Raw genomic sequence first — 22,647 nt, forward strand, 5'->3', positions numbered from 1 at the left:
CCTCATTATTCTGTGGATATCTGTGGTAAATCCTCATTATTCTGTTGATATCTGAGGTAAATCCTCATTATTCTGTGGATATCTGTGGTAAATCCTCATTATTCTGTGGATATCTGTGGTAAATCCTCATTATTCTGTTGATATCTGAGGTAAATCCTCATTATTCTGTGGATATCTGTGGTAAATCCTCATTATTCTGTGGATATCTGTGGTAAATCCTCATTATTCTGTGGATATCTGTGGTAAATCCTCATTATTCTGTGGATATCTGTGGTAAATCCTCATTATTCTGTGGATATCTGAGGTAAATCCTCATTATTCTGTAGATATCTGAGGTAAATCCTCATTATTCTGTAGATATCTGAGGTAAATCCTCATTATTCTGACGAGGCTGAAGTTGAATTCTTATTTGTCCAGTTTCTTATTTGGCAATTTTTTCTTTTCAATTTTTATAGGTTTAACAACAAAAAATAAGTATCAGAATAATAACATACAATGCAGCAAGATGCCCTGATGTGAATACACTTAAAAATAGCTACAAAAACTATAAAACTGGCACAAAAATGGCCTCAAAGTGGGCACCAAAGAGCATTAAAGGGAACCTGTCACCCCCAAAATGGAAGTTGAGCTAAGCCCACCGGCATCAGGGGCTTATCTACAGCATTCTGTAATGCATTCTGTAATGCTGCAGATAAGCCCCCGATGTATCCTGAAAGATGAGAAAAACAGGTTATATTATACTCACCTGGGGGGCGGTTCGGTCCGATGGGCATCGCGGTCCTGTCCAGGGCCTCCCATCTTCTTACAATGACGTCCTCTTCTTGTCGCGGCTCCGGCGCAGGCGTAATTTGTCTTTCCTGTTGAGGGCAGAGCAAAGTACTGCAGTGCGCAGGCACTGGGCCACTCTGACCTTTCCCGGCGCCTGTGCACTGCAGTACTTTGCTCTGCCCTCAACAGGACAGACAAAGTACTCCGGAGCCGCAGCGTGAAGACAAGAAGAGGACGTCATAGTAAGAAGATGGGAGGCCCCGGACCGGACCGTGACACCCATCGGATCGGACCGCCCGCCCAGGTGAGAATAATCTAACCTCTTTTTCTCATCTTTCAGGATACATCGGGGGCTTATCTACAGCATTACAGAATGCATTACAGAATGCGGTAGATAAGCCCCTGATGCTGGTGGCCGCAGCTCATCTTCGATGTTGGGGCTGACAGGTTCCCTTTCATGAAAGGGTTAAATTACTTTGGGCCACTGATATCACAGTGCAGACAAATAGAACAGGGCACCCCACATCAAACCCAGGACCCTCCAGCCTGCCCCAAATGGGTTCTGGGCATCAGTTGCTTATTAAAATCTGTGAAAATCGGCTGTTTGCCCACTTTGATGGCAAAAACAGTTTTCTACATTAATCCGATTTGGATGCTAGAATTTTTCTGAATTTTCCCTCAGTTTGCATTTTGCAATATTTGAATATCCTACTGCCAGTGATTACTAATTTGCTTATAGTATCACACAGGGCAGGATCAGATACAGCAGACTGTGTCACACAGGATAGGATCAGATACAGCAGACAGTATCACACAGGGCAGGATTAGATACAGCAGACAGTATCACACAGGATAGGATTAGATACAGCAGACAGTATCACACAGGATAGGATTAGATACAGCAGACAGTATCACACAGGATAGGATTAGATACAGCAGACAGTATCACACAGGATAGGATTAGATACAGCAGAGAGTATCACACAGGGCAGGATCAGATACAGCAGACAGTATCACACAGGGCAGGATCAGATACAGCAGACAGTATCACACAGGATAGGATTAGATACAGCAGACAGTATCACACAGGATAGGATTAGATACAGCAGACAGTATTACACAGGATAGGATTAGATACAGCAGACAGTATCACACAGGATAGGATTAGATACAGCAGACAGTATCACACAGGATAGGATTAGATACAGCAGACAGTATCACACAGGATAGGATTAGATACAGCAGACAGTATCACACAGGATAGGATTAGATACAGCAGACAGTATCACACAGGATAGGATTAGATACAGCAGACAGTATCACACAGGATAGGATTAGATACAGCAGACAGTATCACACAGGGCAGGATCAGATACAGCAGATAGTATCACACAGGATAGGATTAGATACAGCAGACAGTATCACACAGGATAGGATTAGATACAGCAGACAGTATCACACAGGGCAGGATCAGATACAGCAGACAGTATCACACAGGATAGGATCAGATACAGCAGACAGTATCACACAGGATAGGATTAGATACAGCAGACAGTATCACACAGGATAGGATTAGATACAGCAGACAGTATCACACAGGGCAGGATCAGATACAGCAGACAGTATCACACAGGATAGGATTAGATACAGCAGACAGTATCACACAGGATAGGATTAGATACAGCAGACAGTATCACACAGGATAGGATTAGATACAGCAGACAGTATCACACAGGATAGGATTAGATACAGCAGACAGTATCACACAGGATAGGATTAGATACAGCAAACAGTATCACACAGGATAGGATTAGATACAGCAAACAGTATCACACAGGATAGGATTAGATACAGCAGACAGTATCACACAGGATAGGATTAGATACAGCAGACAGTATCACACAGGGCAGGATCAGATACAGCAGACAGTATCACACAGGATAGGATTAGATACAGCAGACAGTATCACACAGGATAGGATTAGATACAGCAGACAGTATCACACAGGATAGGATTAGATACAGCAGACAGTATCACACAGGGCAGGATCAGATACAGCAGACAGTATCACACAGGATAGGATTAGATACAGCAGACAGTATCACACAGGATAGGATTAGATACAGCAGACAGTATCACACAGGATAGGATTAGATACAGCAGACAGTATCACACAGGATAGGATTAGATACAGCAGACAGTATCACACAGGATAGGATTAGATACAGCAGACAGTATCGCACAGGACAAGATCAGATACAGCAGACTGTGTCACACAGGATAGGATTAGATACAGCAGACAGTATTACACAGGGTAGGATTAGATACAGCAGACAGTATTACACAGGGTAGGATTAGATACAGCAGACAGTATTACACAGGGCAGGATTAGATACAGCAGGTACAAACTAAGAGTAGTCGTCTCCATATCTAATAACTAAGTAGCCCTGTAACGCATGGAATCTATGACATATGAGTGACGTTACTGCTCTAGGTAATAGGAATAATGAAGGGATAAATAGGCCAGGTGCTGTGTGACCCGCAGCCACGATAAGGCGATTCTCTCTGCTGGGAACCTCCCGTGTGATTTCTGTCCGGGGCTGCTCCCCCATTATCTGCAGCAGTAATGTCATTCCTAGTCCGTATAGTTCATGTTTTTGTGCTGTAGCGTTACACAGTGCAGCTTTATTTGTTAATTACACATCACATAATATTCGCCAATATTGATGATTCGGCCGATGGTCCAATGTGTCCGAGCCGCCGGCGGACTGATGGCCGAGGATTTGGCTTTGGATTCAGGACTGACAGTCACATCGATCTCCAGTAGAGACCTCGGCCTTTGTCATACAGGACACAGGAGCTCGTGTGTACGGGAGAGATGGCGGAAGACGACAGCATCTAATGTGTATGGACGGGCAGAGCCGTGAGACGTCTTCATACACTACCTGTCGGCAGCACATCTATTGCTTGCAACTATTCTAATATCAGAAAAAAACATCCAACGCTTGAAAAACGCGGTCAATGTATGGGAGCAATAATCGGCTCATGTGAATGGGCCTCTACCCCGCAGACCTCCAGGATGAAGGCATCGCACCTCTGGATGCTGCTGTGACAATACATCTGTTTCTTCTGAATTGTCCATTAAATCGTCCTAAAAAGGTGAACTACCCAGAGATTCTGACACTGCTCCCTCCTGACCTCTGGTGGCCACATTGAGCATTACAAGTAGAAGTATAAAACTACAACTCCCAGAACACCTTGCGCCTGCGTGACGTCGTTGCTAGGTGACGGCGACGTGATGGCGCAGAACGTTTGTTGTTGTTTCCGCTGCTTGGCCGGAAAGATGGCGGCTCACTGGAGCAGCGAGAACGTGGTGGTGGAGTTCCGCGACTCGCAGGTCAGTGGAGGGAAGGAGAAGCGTCCTGTGCGGGGACCTCCCGGGAGCTTCAGCCGGATGTCAGGGCAGTGACACTATCGGAAGCGAAGGAGTGCAGCCTGGTCACACTGCGCATGTGCAGCCCTGAACTGCGCTCCATGGGACCGCAGAGAGCATGCCGGGAAAACTCCTTCCTCTACCAGGCAACTACAAGTCACAGCATGGCAATATGTATCTGCTGCACTGCTATCTGTGGGAAATGTGTAAAGAAGAAGGAAAGGGTTCTCTCTGCTGAGGGTTTGTCGCAGTGTGATGTACAGAGCAACTCCCCTCCCTGTGCTGCTGGTTTGTCACAGTGTACAAGTGCAGCGGAATGTCTCTGCATGCCTCCCTTGTCCCCATGTCTCTGGACCCCTCTGCATGCCCCCAGATTTCCTGACATTGCCCCCCATGTCTCTGGACCCCTCTGCATGCCCCCAGATTTCCTGACATTGCCCCCCATGTCTCTGGACACCTCTGCATGCCCCCAGATTTCCTGACATTGCCCCCCATGTCTCTGGACCCCTCTGCATGCCCCCAGATTTCCTGACATTGCCCCCCATGTCTCTGGACACCTCTGCATGCCCCCAGATTTCCTGACATTGCCCCCCATGTCTCTGGACACCTCTGCATGCCCCCAGATTTCCTGACATTGCCCCCCATGTCTCTGGACACCTTTGCATGCCCCCAGATTTCCTGACATTGCCCCCCATGTCTCTGGACCCCTCTGCATGCCCCCAGATTTCCTGACATTGCCCCCCATGTCTCTGGACCCCTCTGCATGCCCCCAGATTTCCTGACATTGCCCCCCATGTCTCTGGACACCTTTGCATGCCCCCAGATTTCCTGACATTGCCCCCCATGTCTCTGGACACCTCTGCATGCCCCCAGATTTCCTGACATTGAGCCCCATGTCTCTGGACACCTCTCCATGCCCCCAGAATTCCTGACATTGCCCCCATGTCTCTGGACACCTCTGCATGCCCCCAGATTTCCTGACATTGCCCCCCATGTCTCTGGACCCCTCTGCATGCCCCCAGATTTCCTGACATTGCCCCCCATGTCTCTGGACCCCTCTGCATGCCCCCAGATTTCCTGACATTGCCCCCTCTCCATGTCTCTGGACACCTCTGCATGCCCCCAGATTTCCTGATATTGCCCCCCATGTCTCTGGACCCCTCTGCATGCCCCCAGATTTCCTGACATTGCCCCCATGTCTCTGGACCCCTCTGCATGCCCCCAGATTTCCTGACATTGCCCCCCATGTCTCTGGACCCCTCTGCATGCCCCCAGATTTCCTGACATTGCCCCCCATGTCTCTGGACACCTCTGCATGCCCCCAGATTTCCTGACATTGCCCCCCATGTCTCTGGACACCTCTGCATGCCCCCAGATTTCCTGACATTGCCCCCCATGTCTCTGGACCCCTCTGCATGCCCCCAGATTTCCTGACATTGCCCCCTCTCCATGTCTCTGGACACCTCTGCATGCCCCCAGATTTCCTGACATTGCCCCCATGTCTCTGGACCCCTCTGCATGCCCCCAGATTTCCTGACATTGCCCCCCATTTCTCTGGACCCCTCTGCATGCCCCCAGATTTCCTGACATTGCCCCCCATGTCTCTGGACCCCTCTGCATGCCCCCAGATTTCCTGACATTGCCCCCATGTCTCTGGACCCCTCTGCATGCCCCCAGATTTCCTGACATTGCCCCCCCTCCATGTCTCTGGACCCCTCTGCATGCCCCCAGATTTCCTGACATTGCCCCCCATGTCTCTGGACACCTCTGCATGCCCCAAGATTTCCTGACATTGCCCCCCATGTCTCTGGACCCCTCTGCATGCCCCCAGATTTCCTGACATTGCCCCCCATGTCTCTGGACCCCTCTGCATGCCCCCAGATTTCCTGACATTGCCCCCATGTCTCTGGACCCCTCTGCATGCCCCCAGATTTCCTGACATTGCCCCCCCTCCATGTCTCTGGACCCCTCTGCATGCCCCCAGATTTCCTGACATTGCCCCCCATGTCTCTGGACACCTCTGCATGCCCCAAGATTTCCTGACATTGCCCCCCGTGTCTCTGGACCCCTCTGCATGCCCCCAGATTTTCTGACATTGCCCCCCGTGTCTCTGGACCCCTCTGCATGCCCCCAGATTTCCTGACATTGCCCCCCCTCCATGTCTCTGGACCCCTCTGCATGCCCCCAGATTTCCTGACATTGCCCCCCATGTCTCTGGACACCTCTGCATGCCCCCAGATTTCCTGACATTGCCCCCCCTCCATGTCTCTGGACCCCTCTGCATGCCCCCAGATTTCCTGATATTGCCCCCCCTCCATGTCTCTGGACCCCTCTGCATGCCCCCAGATTTCCTGACATTGCCCCCCATGTCTCTGGACCCCTCTGCATGCCCCCAGATTTCCTGACATTGCCCCCTCTCCATGTCTCTGGACACCTCTGCATGCCCCCAGATTTCCTGATATTGCCCCCCATGTCTCTGGACCCCTCTGCATGCCCCCAGATTTCCTGACATTGCCCCCATGTCTCTGGACCCCTCTGCATGCCCCCAGATTTCCTGACATTGCCCCCCATGTCTCTGGACCCCTCTGCATGCCCCCAGATTTCCTGACATTGCCCCCTCTCCATGTCTCTGGACACCTCTGCATGCCCCCAGATTTCCTGACATTGCCCCCATGTCTCTGGACCCCTCTGCATGCCCCCAGATTTCCTGACATTGCCCCCCATGTCTCTGGACCCCTCTGCATGCCCCCAGATTTCCTGACATTGCCCCCTCTCCATGTCTCTGGACACCTCTGCATGCCCCCAGATTTCCTGACATTGCCCCCATGTCTCTGGACCCCTCTGCATGCCCCCAGATTTCCTGACATTGCCCCCCATTTCTCTGGACCCCTCTGCATGCCCCCAGATTTCCTGACATTGCCCCCCATGTCTCTGGACCCCTCTGCATGCCCCCAGATTTCCTGACATTGCCCCCCCTCCATGTCTCTGGACCCCTCTGCATGCCCCCAGATTTCCTGACATTGCCCCCCATGTCTCTGGACACCTCTGCATGCCCCAAGATTTCCTGACATTGCCCCCCGTGTCTCTGGACCCCTCTGCATGCCCCCAGATTTTCTGACATTGCCCCCCGTGTCTCTGGACCCCTCTGCATGCCCCCAGATTTCCTGACATTGCCCCCCCTCCATGTCTCTGGACCCCTCTGCATGCCCCCAGATTTCCTGACATTGCCCCCCATGTCTCTGGACACCTCTGCATGCCCCCAGATCTCCTGACATTGCCCCCCCTCCATGTCTCTGGACCCCTCTGCATGCCCCCAGATTTCCTGATATTGCCCCCCCTCCATGTCTCTGGACCCCTCTGCATGCTCCCAGATTTCCTGATATTGCCCCCCCTCCATGTCTCTGGACCCCTCTGCATGCCCCCAGATTTCCTGACATTGCCCCCCATGTCTCTGGACCCCTCTGCATGCCCCCAGATTTCCTGACATTGCCCCCCCTCCATGTCTCTGGACCCCTCTGCATGCCCCCAGATTTCCTGATATTGCCCCCCCTCCATGTCTCTGGACCCCTCTGCATGCTCCCAGATTTCCTGATATTGCCCCCCCTCCATGTCTCTGGACCCCTCTGCATGCTCCCAGATTTCCTGATATTGCCCCCCCTCCATGTCTCTGGACCCCTCTGCATGCCCCCAGATTTCCTGACATTGCCCCCCCTCCATGTCTCTGGACCCCTCTGCATGCCCCCAGATTTCCTGACATTGCCCCCCATGTCTCTGGACACCTCTGCATGCCCCCAGATCTCCTGACATTGCCCCCCCTCCATGTCTCTGGACCCCTCTGCATGCCCCCAGATTTCCTGATATTGCCCCCCCTCCATGTCTCTGGACCCCTCTGCATGCTCCCAGATTTCCTGATATTGCCCCCCCTCCATGTCTCTGGACCCCTCTGCATGCCCCCAGATTTCCTGACATTGCCCCCCATGTCTCTGGACCCCTCTGCATGCCCCCAGATTTCCTGACATTGCCCCCCCTCCATGTCTCTGGACCCCTCTGCATGCCCCCAGATTTCCTGATATTGCCCCCCCTCCATGTCTCTGGACCCCTCTGCATGCTCCCAGATTTCCTGATATTGCCCCCCCTCCATGTCTCTGGACCCCTCTGCATGCTCCCAGATTTCCTGATATTGCCCCCCCTCCATGTCTCTGGACCCCTCTGCATGCCCCCAGATTTCCTGACATTGCCCCCCCTCCATGTCTCTGGACCCCTCTGCATGCCCCCAGATTTCCTGACATTGCCCCCCCTCCATGTCTCTGGACCCCTCTGCATGCTCCCAGATTTCCTGACATTGCCTCCATGTCTCTGGACCCCTCTGCATGCCCCCAGATTTCCTGATATTTCCCCCCCTCCATGTCTCTGGACACCTCTGCATGCCCCCAGATTTCCTGACATTGCCCCCCATGTCTCTGGACCCCTCTGCATGCCCCCAGATTTCCTGATATTGCCCCCCCTCCATGTCTCCTGACATTGCCCCCCCTCCATGTCTCTGGACCCCTCTGCATGCCCCCAGATTTCCTGATATTGCCCCCCCTCCATGTCTCTGGACCCCTCTGCATGCCCCCAGATTTCCTGACATTGCCCCCCATGTCTCTGGACCCCTCTGCATGCCCCCAGATTTCCTGATATTGCCCCCCCTCCATGTCTCGGGACATCAATCTCCACAACGGTCAATCTCCTCCACCTCTCACTGTCTTGGGTTTCGAAACACTGCTGTCCAGCTACCCCACCCCTGGGTGAAGGGACGTTTCTGTCTACACTAACCCCCCCCCCCCCCCCCCCATGTCTCTGGACGCCTCTGCCTCCCTAACTCCCCCATGTTTCTGGACCCTCCTGTTACCCCAACCCTGGGTATCGAGATGCCTGTGTCCACACGCCCAACACCATGTCTCTGACACCTGTCACCCCCCCCCCCCCCCCCCTTCAATGTCTCTGGACACCCCTGCTCCCCACGTCTGGGGATGTGTCTGTCCACACCCTCCCCATGTGTCTGGATGCCCCTGGTTCACCTCCCCCCCGGGTCTCTGGACGCCCCTGTCCACTCCCCCACCCCTATGTCTCTGGACATCCTTGTCTCTCCACCCCTGGGTCTCTGGACGCCACTGTCAACCCCCCCCCCCCCCCCCCATGCCTCTGGATGCCCCTGCTTCACCTCAGGTCTCCTGACACGGCTGTCCTCCCCTCTCCCTCCTCTGGGTCTCGTGACCCCCATCTCTAACCCCCCTCCGTACACTGCTCTCCGACCCCTCATGTCTCCGAATGCCTCTATGGACCCCCCATGTCTCCTGACCCCTCTGTCCCATCTCGCCCTCGAGTCTCCGTTCGCCTCTGTCTCCCTGCCCTCTCCCATATCTAGACATCATCTGTTGGGGGCGCTCTGCGCCTCACTAGACGTCCGCTCTCCCTGATGTTGCTGGGTCGTCTGATTTTTCTTGTGGCATCATGACCTCCATCTTTATTGTTCTAGGCGACTGCGATGTCGGTGGACTGTCAGGGGCAGCTCGCCGTCCTCTCTGGGTGAGTGTCTTATTGGGTTATATCTACAAGGGGAAGCATCCAAGGATTAGGTACAAACCGATGTGATACCGTCTGCTTAGTTGTATCTTAGCCTGCTCTTTTTCTTTAAAATCTTTTTATTGAAAGATTCCACAGGATAAAGTTACAAACCTATAATATCACAGTATAAGGTCAGAATGCTACAAACAGTCACCCTTTACAATAACATGGAGGTAACATTACACTCTCAATAATAAACAAATAAAAAAAGTGAACAAACCGTATAGAACATGGCACATTAGGATCATTTCCATTAGGAAGCATTGCACACTGTGGTTTTTTTCTGGCAGTTCTATAATCTGCCTTTTCCTTTATGGTGGAGGCAGCAGCGAGCGAGGAGCTTAACGATATGATGTGGAGGGGAGAGGCGGCAGTCGCTCCATCCCTGTGGCCGCTCATAGTGGGGGATGGGCAGAAACTGCATTTTACGTGAGTATTTGTAAGCCAAAACCAGGAGTGGAAAACACTTCTCCATTGTCACCCACTCCTGGTCGTTGCTTACACATACCGAAATACTGACTGTGTGAACGTGGCCTTTCTGACATGCACTAGTAGAATCATATGTCGGTAAGAAATCATTTGTGGGACTACAACCCCCAGCCTCTGCTGCTGCAGTTCTTGTGACACGCAGGCGCTTACTCTTTATTCTTGGTGATGTTACTTCTTGCCTGTCTTTTCCGTCACAGCCGCCGTTTCCTTTACATCGTCAACTTGGAAACCCCCAACGAAGCCCCCCGAAAAATATCCCGGCAGAGCAAGTGGGACATCGGCACGGTGCAGTGGAACCCACACGACAGCTACACTCACTTTTTTGCAGCCTCTGTAAGTTTTCTTCTATTTCGGTCAGAGCTGTGATCATGAATGATTGTTCTGGGTTATGGGAGGTTTTCCTGATCCGGGGGCTGGAGATCTGCATGGGGAAGACCCCTTTAACCTCTGGACGACATTTGACATATCCATACGTTCAGGTTGTCCGGCAGTGCAGAGCTGACAGTAAAACCGAGCAATGCTCCTCTGTCCCCATGCAATACAAGCGATCAGACTGCAGAAAGTGAAAGTCCCATAGAGGGACATAGTAAAAAGTGAGAAATATTGTAAAAATATGAAACAATATCACAAAATAATATTAAAAATAAAGAGATTGTACCCATAAACATTTTTATGGAGGGGGGAGAACAAAAGTACACATTTGGTATCGCTGCGTCCGAAACGACATGGCCTGTAAAACTGTGGCACCGTTAACCCCTTTAGTGAAGACCGCAAGCAACATTGATTTATAATCATACTATCGAATAAATAGTGGAATAAAATGTGATAATAAAGACAAATGTAAATAAAATTAGTACCGCTGAAAACGTCATCTTGTCCCGCAAAAAGCAATCCCCCATACATCTCCATCAGCAGAAAAATAAAAAAGTTATAGCTTTCAGAATAAAGCAATGCAAAAATAGTTTTCTGTAATTTTTTTTTTTTTTGTGTGTAAAAGCACCAAAACATACAAAAAATAAATGCGGTATCGCTGTAATCGTACTGACCCAAAGAATAAAACTGCCTTATCAATTTTGCCACAAATGGAATGGTATTAAAAAAATCTCCTAAATTCCTGGTGTTAGATCATCCTGTCTCCCAAAAATCGGAATAGAAAGGGACAAAAAAATGTCATGTGCCCAAAAAATGGTACCGATAAAAAGGTCAGCTCGTCCCGCAAAAAAGCAAACCATCACATGACGAAATATGGAAAAATTATAGCTCTCAAAATGTGATGATGCAAAAACTAGTTATTTCCAAAAAAATGTCTTAGATTGTGACAGCAGCCAAACATAAAACCCAATATAAATCTGATATTGCTGTAATCGAACCGACCTGAAGAATAATGTCGCCTATTCACTTACACCGCACGAGGAACGGCATGAAAAATAAACAAAACCAATTTTTCATCTGCTGTTTTTTATTCTGCCTCCCAAAGATCGCAGTAAGGCTCGGCACACATTTATTCCGCGCTTAGCGCTTACACCGGAGTTTTCATGTTAATATCTGATATACGTGATCCAGACAGAACCCCTGGCGGAAGATTCCCTGTAATGAGGCAGATGGAGGCACTGTGGACGCCGTCTGACCTGTGATCCGGCGGTGTCTTATCTTTTTAGGTGTGCAAAAAAAGTGCCTTCGGCCACAGTTCTGTGCACGTCTGAAAAGCGCAACGCTGAACTGAGGCCAGACGGAGTCCAGAGTTATCTGCTGCCTCGTTGTAGTGAATGGATCCCTCAGCGGTTTCATCTGTCTCATCACTCCGAGATTTAGATGGCAATCCCAAAGTAAGTGCTCAGCGCAGAGCGCAGGATAAATGTGATCCCAAACATGTAAAATGTCCCAATAAAAGCTTCAACTCGGTCTGCAAAAAAAAAAAAGCAAGTACCCACTCAGGTCCGTCATCTTATAACGGAAATATAGGTAGCTTCCATGTTACTGGTAGCGCAAAGGCTGTGGAAAAGCTAAATGGCTCCTCACTCGCCAAAAGAAATAAAGCAAATTCTTTGCTCCCAAATCCAAATGCCCCCTCCCTTCTGAGCCTCAGTGTGCCTAAACCATATATTGCCCACATGTTTGGCATTTCTGTAGTGATGAGAGCCCCCCAATTTCTCCTTCGCATCATTGGGGGGACACAGACCGTGGGTGTATGCTGCTGCTGCTGCCACTAGGAGGCTGACACTAAGTTATACAAAGAAAGTTCGCTCCTCTTCCGCAGTATACACCCTCCTGCCGACTCTCAGCTCCTCCCCTGCAGTATATACCCTCCTGCCGGCTCTCAGCTCCTCCCCTGCAGTATATACCCTCCTGCCGGCTCTCAGCTCCTCCGCTGCAGTATACACCCTCCTGCCGGCTCTCAGCTCCTCCTCCGCAGTATACACCCTCCTGCCGGCTCTCAGCTCCTCCCCTGCAGTATACACCCTCCTGCTGGCTCTCAGCTCCTCCTCCGCAGTATACACCCTCCTGCCGGCTCTCAGCTCCTCCCCTGCAGTATACACCCTCCTGCTGGCTCTCAGCTCCTCCCCTGCAGTATACACCCTCCTGCTGGCTCTCAGCTCCTCCTCCGCAGTATACACCCTCCTGCCGGCTCTCAGCTCCTCCTCCGCAGTATACACCCTCCTGCTGGCTCTCAGCTCCTCCTCCGCAGTATACACCCTCCTGCCGGCTCTCAGCTCCTCCGCTGCAGTATACACCCTCCTGCCGGCACTCAGCTCCTCCGCTGCAGTATACACCCTCCTGCTGGCTCTCAGTTCCTCCGCTGCAGTATACACCCTCCTGCTGGCTCTCAGTTCCTCCGCTGCAGTATACACCCTCCTGCTGGCTCTCGGCTCCTCCCCTGCAGTATACACCCTCCTGCTGGCTCTCAGTTCCTCCGCTGCAGTATACACCCTCCTGCTGGCTCTCGGCTCCTCCCCCGCAGTATACACCCTCGTGCTGGCTCTCAGCTCCTCCTCCGCAGTATACACCCTCCTGCTGGCTCTCAGCTCCTCCCCTGCAGTATACACCCTCCTGCCGGCTCTCAGCTCCTCCTCCGCAGTATACACCCTCCTGCCGGCTCTCAGCTCCTCCTCCGCAGTATATACCCTCCTGCCGGCTCTCAGCTCCTCCCCTGCAGTATAAACCCTCCTGCCGGCTCTCAGCTCCTCCGCTGCAGTATACACCCTCCTGCTGGCTCTCAGTTCCTCCGCTGCGGTATACACCCTCCTGCTGGCTCTCAGTTCCTCCTCTGCGGTATACACCCTCCTGCTGGCTCTCGGCTCCTCCTCTGCGGTATACACCCTCCTGCTGGCTCTCGGCTCCTCCTCTGCGGTATACACCCTCCTGCTGGCTCTCGGCTCCTCCCCTGCAGTATACACCCTCCTGCTGGCTCTCGGCTCCTCCCCTGCAGTATACACCCTCCTGCTGGCTCTCGGCTCCTCCCCTGCAGTATACACCCTCCTGCTGGCTCTCGGCTCCTCCCCTGCAGTATACACCCTCCTGCCGGCTCTCGGCTCCTCCCCTGCAGTATACACCCTCCTGCCGGCTCTCGGCTCCTCCCCTGCAGTATACACCCTCCTGCCGGCTCTCAGCTCCTCCTCCGCAGTATACACCCTCCTGCCGGCTCTCAGCTCCTCCTCCGCAGTATATACCCTCCTGCCGGCTCTCAGCTCCTCCGCTGCAGTATACACCCTCCTGCTGGCTCTCAGTTCCTCCGCTGCGGTATACACCCTCCTGCTGGCTCTCAGTTCCTCCTCTGCGGTATACACCCTCCTGCTGGCTCTCGGCTCCTCCTCTGCGGTATACACCCTCCTGCTGGCTCTCGGCTCCTCCTCTGCGGTATACACCCTCCTGCTGGCTCTCGGCTCCTCCTCTGCGGTATACACCCTCCTGCTGGCTCTCGGCTCCTCCCCAGCGGTATACACCCTCCTGCTGGCTCTCGGCTCCTCCCCTGCGGTATACACCCTCCTGCCGGCTCTCGGCTCCTCCGCTGCAGTATACACCCTCCTGCTGGCTCTCGGCTCCTCCCCTGCAGTATACACCCTCCTGCTGGCTCTCAGCTCTTCCCCTGCAGTATACACCCTCCTGCTGGCTCTCGGCTCCTCCCCTGCAGTATACACCCTCCTGCCGGCTCTCGGCTCCTCCCCTGCAGTATACACCCTCCTGCCGGCTCTCGGCTCCTCCCCTGCAGTATACACCCTCCTGCCGGCTCTCGGCTCCTCCCCTGCAGTATACACCCTCCTGCCGGCTCTCGGCTCCTCCCCTGCAGTATACACCCTCCTGCCGGCTCTCGGCTCCTCCCCTGCAGTATACACCCTCCTGCCGGCTCTCGGCTCCTCCGCTGCAGTATACACCCTCCTGCTGGCTCTCGGCTCCTCCCCTGCAGTATACACCCTCCTGCTGGCTCTCGGCTCCTCCCCTGCAGTATACACCCTCCTGCTGGCTCTCGGCTCCTCCCCTGCAGTATACACCCTCCTGCTGGCTCTCGGCTCCTCCCCTGCAGTATACACCCTCCTGCTGGCTCTCGGCTCCTCCCCTGCAGTATATACCCTCCTGCTGGCTCTCAGCTAACCAGTTCTTGCTTAGTGTCTGTAGGAGGCACATGGGTCTGTTTCAGACCCCAATGTTTTTATTTAATTTTACTTTTCTGTAATTTTTTATTTTTTAATTAACTGAGTGAAGGGGGCGACTGTTCCTTTCAAGGTTCTGATCTCTCCCCGAACCATCAACAGGCGAGCACGGCGAGTATACCTCCCCGTACCCTCTCCTGCGACGTGGGAAGCCATGCCTGAGCTCACTTCAGGGGCGACGGTTCCTTTCATGGTCCCGATCTCCCCACACCAGCAGCAGGCGACCACATGGAGTGTCGCCTCCATGTATACTCTCCTGGAGCCAGGCCTAATGCCGGACAACTGGCCCTGTCCACCCGGACTGAACTCCGTGGCTGTACAGCGGCCCCTCTCTATGGCGTCCGAGCAGCCCCCACTGTCCCACCACTGTGAAAGCGCATGGCACAAGAAGGCGGACGGTTCCTCTCCACCTCCCTAACAAAGGAATGATGGATTGAGGTTTATCCCTCTATCCCTGCACCGTCCATGCTGCAGTCATCCGCGGTGGCTCCATGCCGGGACGCACACCGATGATGAGTGGATCAGCGGTGGGCCTCTGCAGCGGGATTTTCACAGGCAGTCTCCGCCTTCCTGTGGCCCACCTCCCTGAGGTAACGCTCCGGCCGGCTGGAAAAATGTAGCCCCCGGCTTTGGCCGATGTGTAGGCAGCGTACTATGGCACCTTAAGGCGGCTCTGCCCACCTTTCTGGCGCTTCTCGCCTGGCACAGAAGCGCTCAGTTTTCTCGGCCACTACAACGCCCCTCACGTTTACTGCTGGTATCGCTTCTGCCGGCTGCAGAAATTTAGGCCCCGGCTTGGGCCTATACATGAAAGTCTTGAGGCTCCGCCCACATTGTGCTTGTGGCTCTGCCCCCCGAATTGGCGCTTCTCGCTCTCAGCTAAATTTTATCACCTCTGCAACTCCCGGTGGCCATCTTGGTCCACCCGGCCGGCTCATACAGGGGCGACGACTTTGCATTAAATGGGCACAACGACTCTGCAACATGGCATGACCAGTATTCCCTGGTCTTAAAGGCGCACGACCAATCCGAAGCCGGTCACCCTACATGAGCTCAGGAGCCCTCCGCCGCTGATCCCAGTTTATCCCAGAGTACCTAGTTCCCTCAGTGGACTTCGTCACTGCCGCAACCCATGGTTTCTCTGACCAAGAGATTGAATCCCTCCGTGATCACTCTGTGGCTGGAAGTGCTCGCAGGACCGATATACATGGTCCCTCTCCTACATGGGAGCCTTTGGCTAGCAGGAGCCACCAGTATTCTAGAAACGTACAGGCAGCTAGAAAACTGAAGTTTTCATTTCATGATCTCTCTCTCTCCAAGGATTTGCTGAGAACAAGACTCTGAATATGGATCGGATATTGCCTTGGACCTGGACTTGCCAGAGCTTCAGTAAAGGATGGACCCTATTTATATCATCAACCAATCTCTGTACATTGACCAGGACTCCGGTCCTGCTTTAGACTACGCAGTGTCCCTCATAAGGAGACTAAACTCCCTCGTAGAGCATTTACGTTTCAATCCAGATATGCGATTCACTGGACAGAAGCCTCTACGTGGGATGCCATGCCTGGTCTGATTTTTAAGGGCGATGGGTCCTTTAAAGGGCACCGATCTCCCCACACCATCAACAGACGAGCACATGGAGTGTCGCCTCCATGTATCCTCTACTGCATCCAGACCTAACGCCAGACAACCTGTCCTGTCCACCCAGAGACCTGAACTCTGTGGATGTACAGAGCCGCCCTTTTTTGGCGTACGAGCACCCCCCTTTGCATCACCACTATTTAGCGGATGATCCCTCTCCACTTCCCTGTTAAGAGGATGGTGGATCGAGGGTTTCTAATTTTTAACTCTGCACCGTCAAAAGAGAGCGGCGATGGCAAGAGACTGACCTGCTGGATGCAGTCGCACGTTCTGCCACTTGGCAGATTAACCGGGTAGAATCTCCTGTGGTATACCTACCAGTATCCCTGCCCGATGTATCATCAATTAAAAATACCACGGACTGTCAGATAGCAAATCTGGTTCGTTCCGTCTAGAGGCTTTGGGTTCAGCGCTCTACCCTCCCTAGCCACCGCATGGATTGCTAGAGCAATGGTCTCCTGGCTGGAGACCTTAATTATTTTGATTCACACCAGTAACCTTTTCCCGAAGACAGTACAGCTGTCCAATCAAATCTTTTGAGCGGGAGACTAACAAAGGATCGTATGTTTCCTACAGCCCCAACCAGCAGTGGAAGGGTTGTCCAGGACAGTCTAGATCTAAGGGATCTTGGTTACGAAAAGGGGAACAAAAAGTAAGACCGATCCTGGACCTCAAACTTCTAACAACCTTTGACATGGTCCTCCTTCTTCGAATGGAGTTCCTCCACTCAGCCATTACTTCAATAGAAAAAGGTGCAGTTTCTGGCATCCATCGACATTCGGGATGCTTACCCTCTTTAAAAAATTCCTTCGCTTTTCCATTCGTGAACAGCATTTTCAAGTCACGACCTTTACCTTCGGCCTTGCTACTGCACTCAGTGTTCACAAGGCTCATGGCGGCTGTCCTGTTCCTCTTGCAACCTAGAGGCGTGGTCGTCCTGCCCTGTTTGGTCGAATGTCTAGCCGCCCATCCAGCACTATGCTGATTCGTCTATATCTCTTGCGATACCCTCTCACCTGGGCTGGCAGCTAAACTTGGACAAGTTCTACTCATTTCCAGCCCAGCAGATATCCGTTTTGAGGATGATCCTGCACACTTCCAGAAGGATGGTAATTCTTCCTCGAGACAAGGTCATGGCCCTTCAACAGGGAGCTCGCGCACTTGATTACTCATCATTTCATTCGATTTGCTGGGAGGGTTCTGAGGAAAAATGGTGACGACAATGGAAGCAGTTTCCTTCGCTCCGCTCGTTTTCAGCAAGTCAAACAGACTTTCAGACGATAGTCTCTGAGCTCCTTCTTCATTCAGGGCCTTTCTCCCGGTTCAGTGGTTATTAGTAACTACCAATGCCAGTCTTCTTCCACTTATCATTGCTCTGGAAATCCGAATGGTAGTCCTACAGCAGGTCCACTGCCTTCTGGCGGGTTGCCCCATCCGAATTCAATTGGATAATGCCACGGCTGTGCCATATGTCAATCATCTAGCAGGTACCCACGGTCAGGCGCCATGGCCGAGGTACCTCACATTCTCTGATGGGCTGAGATCTATCATTCGGTAATCTCGGCAGTACATATCCCAGGAGTAGAACTCTGGGCGGCAAACATATTCGGCCGTCAGGGTTCCACCTCAAGTGAGTGGGAAATTCACCCAGAAGTCTTCCATCAGATCTGCCCTTACTGGAGCTCTCCAGTTGTAAATTGGATGGCGTCCAGACTGAACGCCAATGTACTCGAGTTCGTGGTTCAGCCTCGAGATCCAAGAGCCATCGCACTGCATGCTCTGGTTCTTCCGTGGTACCAGTTTCCATAACTCCCCTTCCACTACTCCCGAAAGCCTTTCGGAAGCCTAAAGGGCCCCAGTGATCCTCGGAGATCCGCACTGACCACGTCAGTTTTTTGTTTGCAGAGCTAGTATCTTTCCGCCTTATCGCAGCAAAACTGCAAGTAGGGACTTTCTCTCAGGGAGTTTTCACACGTAGTTCTTCCCTATTGCATACCGTTGATCATTGAGACCTTAATGGTCCTAGGAGTCTTACAGTAGACTCCTTCTTGATCCAGACAGACTTTACTATCAGGGAAGGTCGCCCTTTTTTTTTCTCTGCGATATCCTCATCCTGACGAGTCTTCGGAGCTAGCTGCTCTGTTCTTTCAGACTTTTTTCTCTTATTACCTTCAAGGCAAGGTTGTCCTCAGGCCATCTCCATCCCTTGTTACCAAGGCGGTATTGTATTACCACCAGTTCACAAAATGGAATGAGTTCCCTATGTTCTGGACGAAGTGAGTGCTCTGAGTAGGTAAGTCTCGAGGACGGCGTCCTTCCGAAGGTTGGACACTTTTTATCTTGGGCTTCCTGATGGTAAGAGGAAGGCTTCCTGACGTTTACAGGAAGAGTTTAGCCGTTTCATCGGCCACGATAACATGGTGAATTCGTTTCACCATCCAGGAGTCCTTCCGTGTTAGATGTCAGCCTATCGTGGGTTCTAGGCACCAGGCGTCGGCAAAGCACGCCTGCAAGCTTGTGTATTCGTCCAGTCCACATGCATTCTTGAAGCACTAGAATTCCCACACCTCCACAGATGTGAGTCTGGGCAGGCCGCGGTGGCGCACTTGTAAGTAGAGGTTACACAGAGCCTGATCTGTTGTTGTCCCCACCCAGGGACTGCTTTGGGATGTCCCACGGTCTGTGTCCCCAGTGAGGCGAAGGGGAAATAGGGATTTTTGTGTACTCACCGTAAAATCCTTTTCTCCGAGCCATTCATTGGGGGACACAGCTCCCACCCTGTCATTACCTTAGGCTTGTTTTATAATCTGACATGCTATACTCTCATATATAATATGACATGCTATACGCTCATATGTTGTTATTGATCTCCTACTACTTTTGTACCGAACTGGTTAGCTGAGAGCCAGCAGGAGGGTGTATACTGCAGGGGAGGAGCCGAGAGCCAGCAGGAGGGTGTATACTGCAGGGGAGGAGCCGAGAGCCAGCAGGAGGGTGTATACTGCAGGGGAGGAGCCGAGAGCCAGCAGGAGGGTGTATACTGCAGGGGAGGAGCCGAGAGCCAGCAGGAGGGTGTATACTGCAGGGGAGGAGCCGAGAGCCAGCAGGAGGGTGTATACTGCAGGGGAGGAGCCGAGAGCCAGCAGGAGGGTGTATACTGCAGGGGAGGAGCCGAGAGCCAGCAGGAGGGTGTATACTGCAGGGGAGGAGCCGAGAGCCAGCAGGAGGGTGTATACTGCAGGGGAGGAGCCGAGAGCCAGCAGGAGGGTGTATACTGCAGGGGAGGAGCCGAGAGCCGGCAGGAGGGTGTATACTGCAGGGGAGGAGCCGAGAGCCGGCAGGAGGGTGTATACTGCAGGGGAGGAGCCGAGAGCCGGCAGGAGGGTGTATACTGCAGGGGAGGAGCTGAGAGTCGGCAGGAGGGTGTATACTGCGGAGGAGGAGCGAACTTTCTTTGTATCACTTAGTGTCAGCCTCCTAGTGGCAGCAGCAGCATACATCCATGGTCTGTGTCCCCCAATGATTGGCTCGGAGAAAAGTATTTTACGGTGAGTACACAAAAATCCCTATTTACCGGTGCGTGTCTCCAGAAGCATGAGCTGGGCATAACGTACTGGTCACTACAACAGGAGTTTGCAATTTTCACTTTGCAATATCCACTGCTGCTTATTTCTGGAAAACGCCCCTGGAGTCAAAATAATCACTACATCTGTAGATATATTCCTAAAGGGTTATAATTTCCAAAATGGGGTCACTTCAATGTGACATGGCACTCTCCAACCAGTGTAGCAAAATCAGAATTCCAATACGGCGCTTCTTCCCTTCTTTCACCATGTATGGGGTATCTGCGTTCTCGGGATAAATATTACTACAAATCTTGGAGTTAATTTTCTTCTGTTAAATTTGTGGGGGAAAAAATGGGGTTTAATAAAATTTTGTGGGGGGGGGGGGAGAATGTTTTTTTTTTTTATAAACTTCTGTGACGCACCTGGGAGTACAAGGTGCTGACCACACATCTAGATAAGTTCTCTGAGGGATCTAGATTCCAAAATGGCATCACTTGTGGGGGTTTTCTATTGTTCAGGCAGATCAGGGGTTCTGCAATTTGATGTGACTTCCGCTAATTATTCCGGCAAATTTTGCCTTCATAAAGTCAAATGGCACTCCTTCCCTTCCGAGCCCTGCCATGCGCCCAAACAGTAGATTTCTCCCACATATGGGGTATCGGCGCGCTCAGGAGAAACTATAAAATAGACTGAGGTCCGGTTTTTTTTTTGTTTTTTTTTCCCTGTTGCCTTTTGTGAAAATAAAATCTTGTCTAAAATAAGATTTTTATGAAAAAAAAGTTACATTTTTTTTTTCCTTTCCTTCCACGTCCTAAAATTTCCTGTAAGCACCTGAATAATAATAATTAATAAACTTCTTAAATGAGGTTTTGAGCACCTTGGGGGTTTAGTTCTTAGAATGGTGTCACTTTGAGGGGTCTGTATGATAAAAAATATCTAACTTCCTAACAAAAAAAGTTTTAAAAATTGTACTGAAGTAAATTCAACGTGTGGGAAATGTTGTTTATTAATTATTTTGTCATAATTGATTTAAGGGCATAACAATTTTTTGAAAATAGCAAACTTTACACAATTTCCACTTTTTTTCCACAAATAAACGCAAGTCATATCAAATAAATTTTACCACAATTATGAAGTAAAATATGTTGCGTAAAACAATGTCAGAATCACTGGGATCCATTGATGCATTCCAGTTAGAACTTCATAAAGGGACAGTGGTCAGAATTGGAGATGTTGGCGGTGTGAGCAGCCACTTCTCTCCCGTCTCTCAGCTGTCTGTCGGGGGTGAGCTGATCTTTATTGCGGTGTCCTTCTTTCTTCCAGAGTAACCAGCGGGTAGACCTGTATCAGTGGAAAGATGGCAGCGGAGACATCGCCACCTCCTTGCAAGGACACACGCGAGTCATCAGGTCAGTTATGTAATTTTATATCGTAGTGATGATTACTAGTGATGAGCGAATATACTCATTACCCGAGATTTCCTGAGCACGCTCGGGTGTCCTTCCAGTATTTTTTTTTAGTGCTCGGAGATTTAGTTTTCATCGCTTCAGCTGAATAATTTACAGCTATTAGCCAGGCTGAGTACATGTGGGGGTTGCCTGGCTGCTAGAAAATCCCCACATGTAATCAAGCAGGCTAGTAGCTGGAAATCATCGAGCTGCGGTGAGAAAAACTAAATCTCCGAGCACTAGAAAATACTCGGACTACACCCGTGCATGCTCGGGAAATCTCAAGTAACGAGTATATTTGCTCACCACTAATAATTACACCAAGACGCCTCACCTGCTAACATTCTCCTTTCTGTGCAGTGACCTGGACTGGTCAGTGTATGAGCCGGACATACTGGTCACCAGCTCTATCGACACCTACATCTACATCTGGGATATCAAGTAAGCATCGGTCAATATGGTCTGCTGTCCCTGAAAACCTGGATGCTTTCCCCCCTCTCCACACTGTGATCTCCCGTCTACAACTTCCTCTCCCTAAGGCTATGGGTACAAAATCACTCAAAAAGATCCTTGAGAGCCTAACCGCTTTGCCATTCAGATGTTCAGTCTTCTGAGCATTTTTTTTTTCCAAGCTCCAAAATAATGGGTTGCAGAAAAAAAAAATTCTTTTAAAATTGACTCAGGAACAGAAGTTAACCATGAAGCAAGGAAAACCCTGCCTAAATAAAACCAAACCCTCGGGGTGCACAAAGCCTAAAGGGATCATCCACATGAGTGTTTTGGTCAGTGATGACACCAGTGTTAAAGTTTAATTTCCATTGCTGGCTTTGTGATTAGATACTGATGCAAAGTGCTGTCCCAGCTCTGCCTCTAGAGCTGCCACAGCTCAGACATTTTCCCCCACTGATTTTTACAAAGCACCATCCTGAGACTCCTATACAGTCTTAAGATGGATAAACTGCTTCACAAACGGGTCCTTCCATTTCACGGAGTACCCTGACCCTGGCTGCCTCCTGTGTGCTGCAGGGGAGCAATAGGAAATCTGA

The 22,647-nt window shown here is 51.4% G+C and overlaps 1 protein-coding gene across 3 annotated transcripts in view; it reads left to right on the top strand.

The window, feature by feature from the left end:
- The first annotated feature begins 4,086 nt into the window (after window positions 1-4,086).
- Window positions 4,087-22,647, top strand: part of WDR59 (WD repeat domain 59) — a 35,790-nt gene continuing 17,229 nt past the window's right edge. For 2 of the 3 annotated variants that reach the window (XM_069739360.1, XM_069739362.1), the window contains exons 1-5: window positions 4,087-4,165; window positions 9,720-9,769; window positions 10,495-10,630; window positions 21,477-21,562; window positions 21,962-22,042. In XM_069739360.1, coding sequence (XP_069595461.1) covers window positions 4,112-4,165; window positions 9,720-9,769; window positions 10,495-10,630; window positions 21,477-21,562; window positions 21,962-22,042 — 407 coding nt within the window. In that variant the 5' untranslated portion in view covers window positions 4,087-4,111. Of the gene's footprint in view, window positions 4,166-4,338; window positions 4,490-9,719; window positions 9,770-10,494; window positions 10,631-21,476; window positions 21,563-21,961; window positions 22,043-22,647 lie in introns of those variants that run through there. The other variant, XM_069739361.1, reaches the window with a different exon arrangement.

The sequence above is a fragment of the Ranitomeya imitator genome, chromosome 9 (assembly GCF_032444005.1).
Source record: "Ranitomeya imitator isolate aRanImi1 chromosome 9, aRanImi1.pri, whole genome shotgun sequence".
Lineage (NCBI taxonomy): Eukaryota > Metazoa > Chordata > Amphibia > Anura > Dendrobatidae > Ranitomeya > Ranitomeya imitator.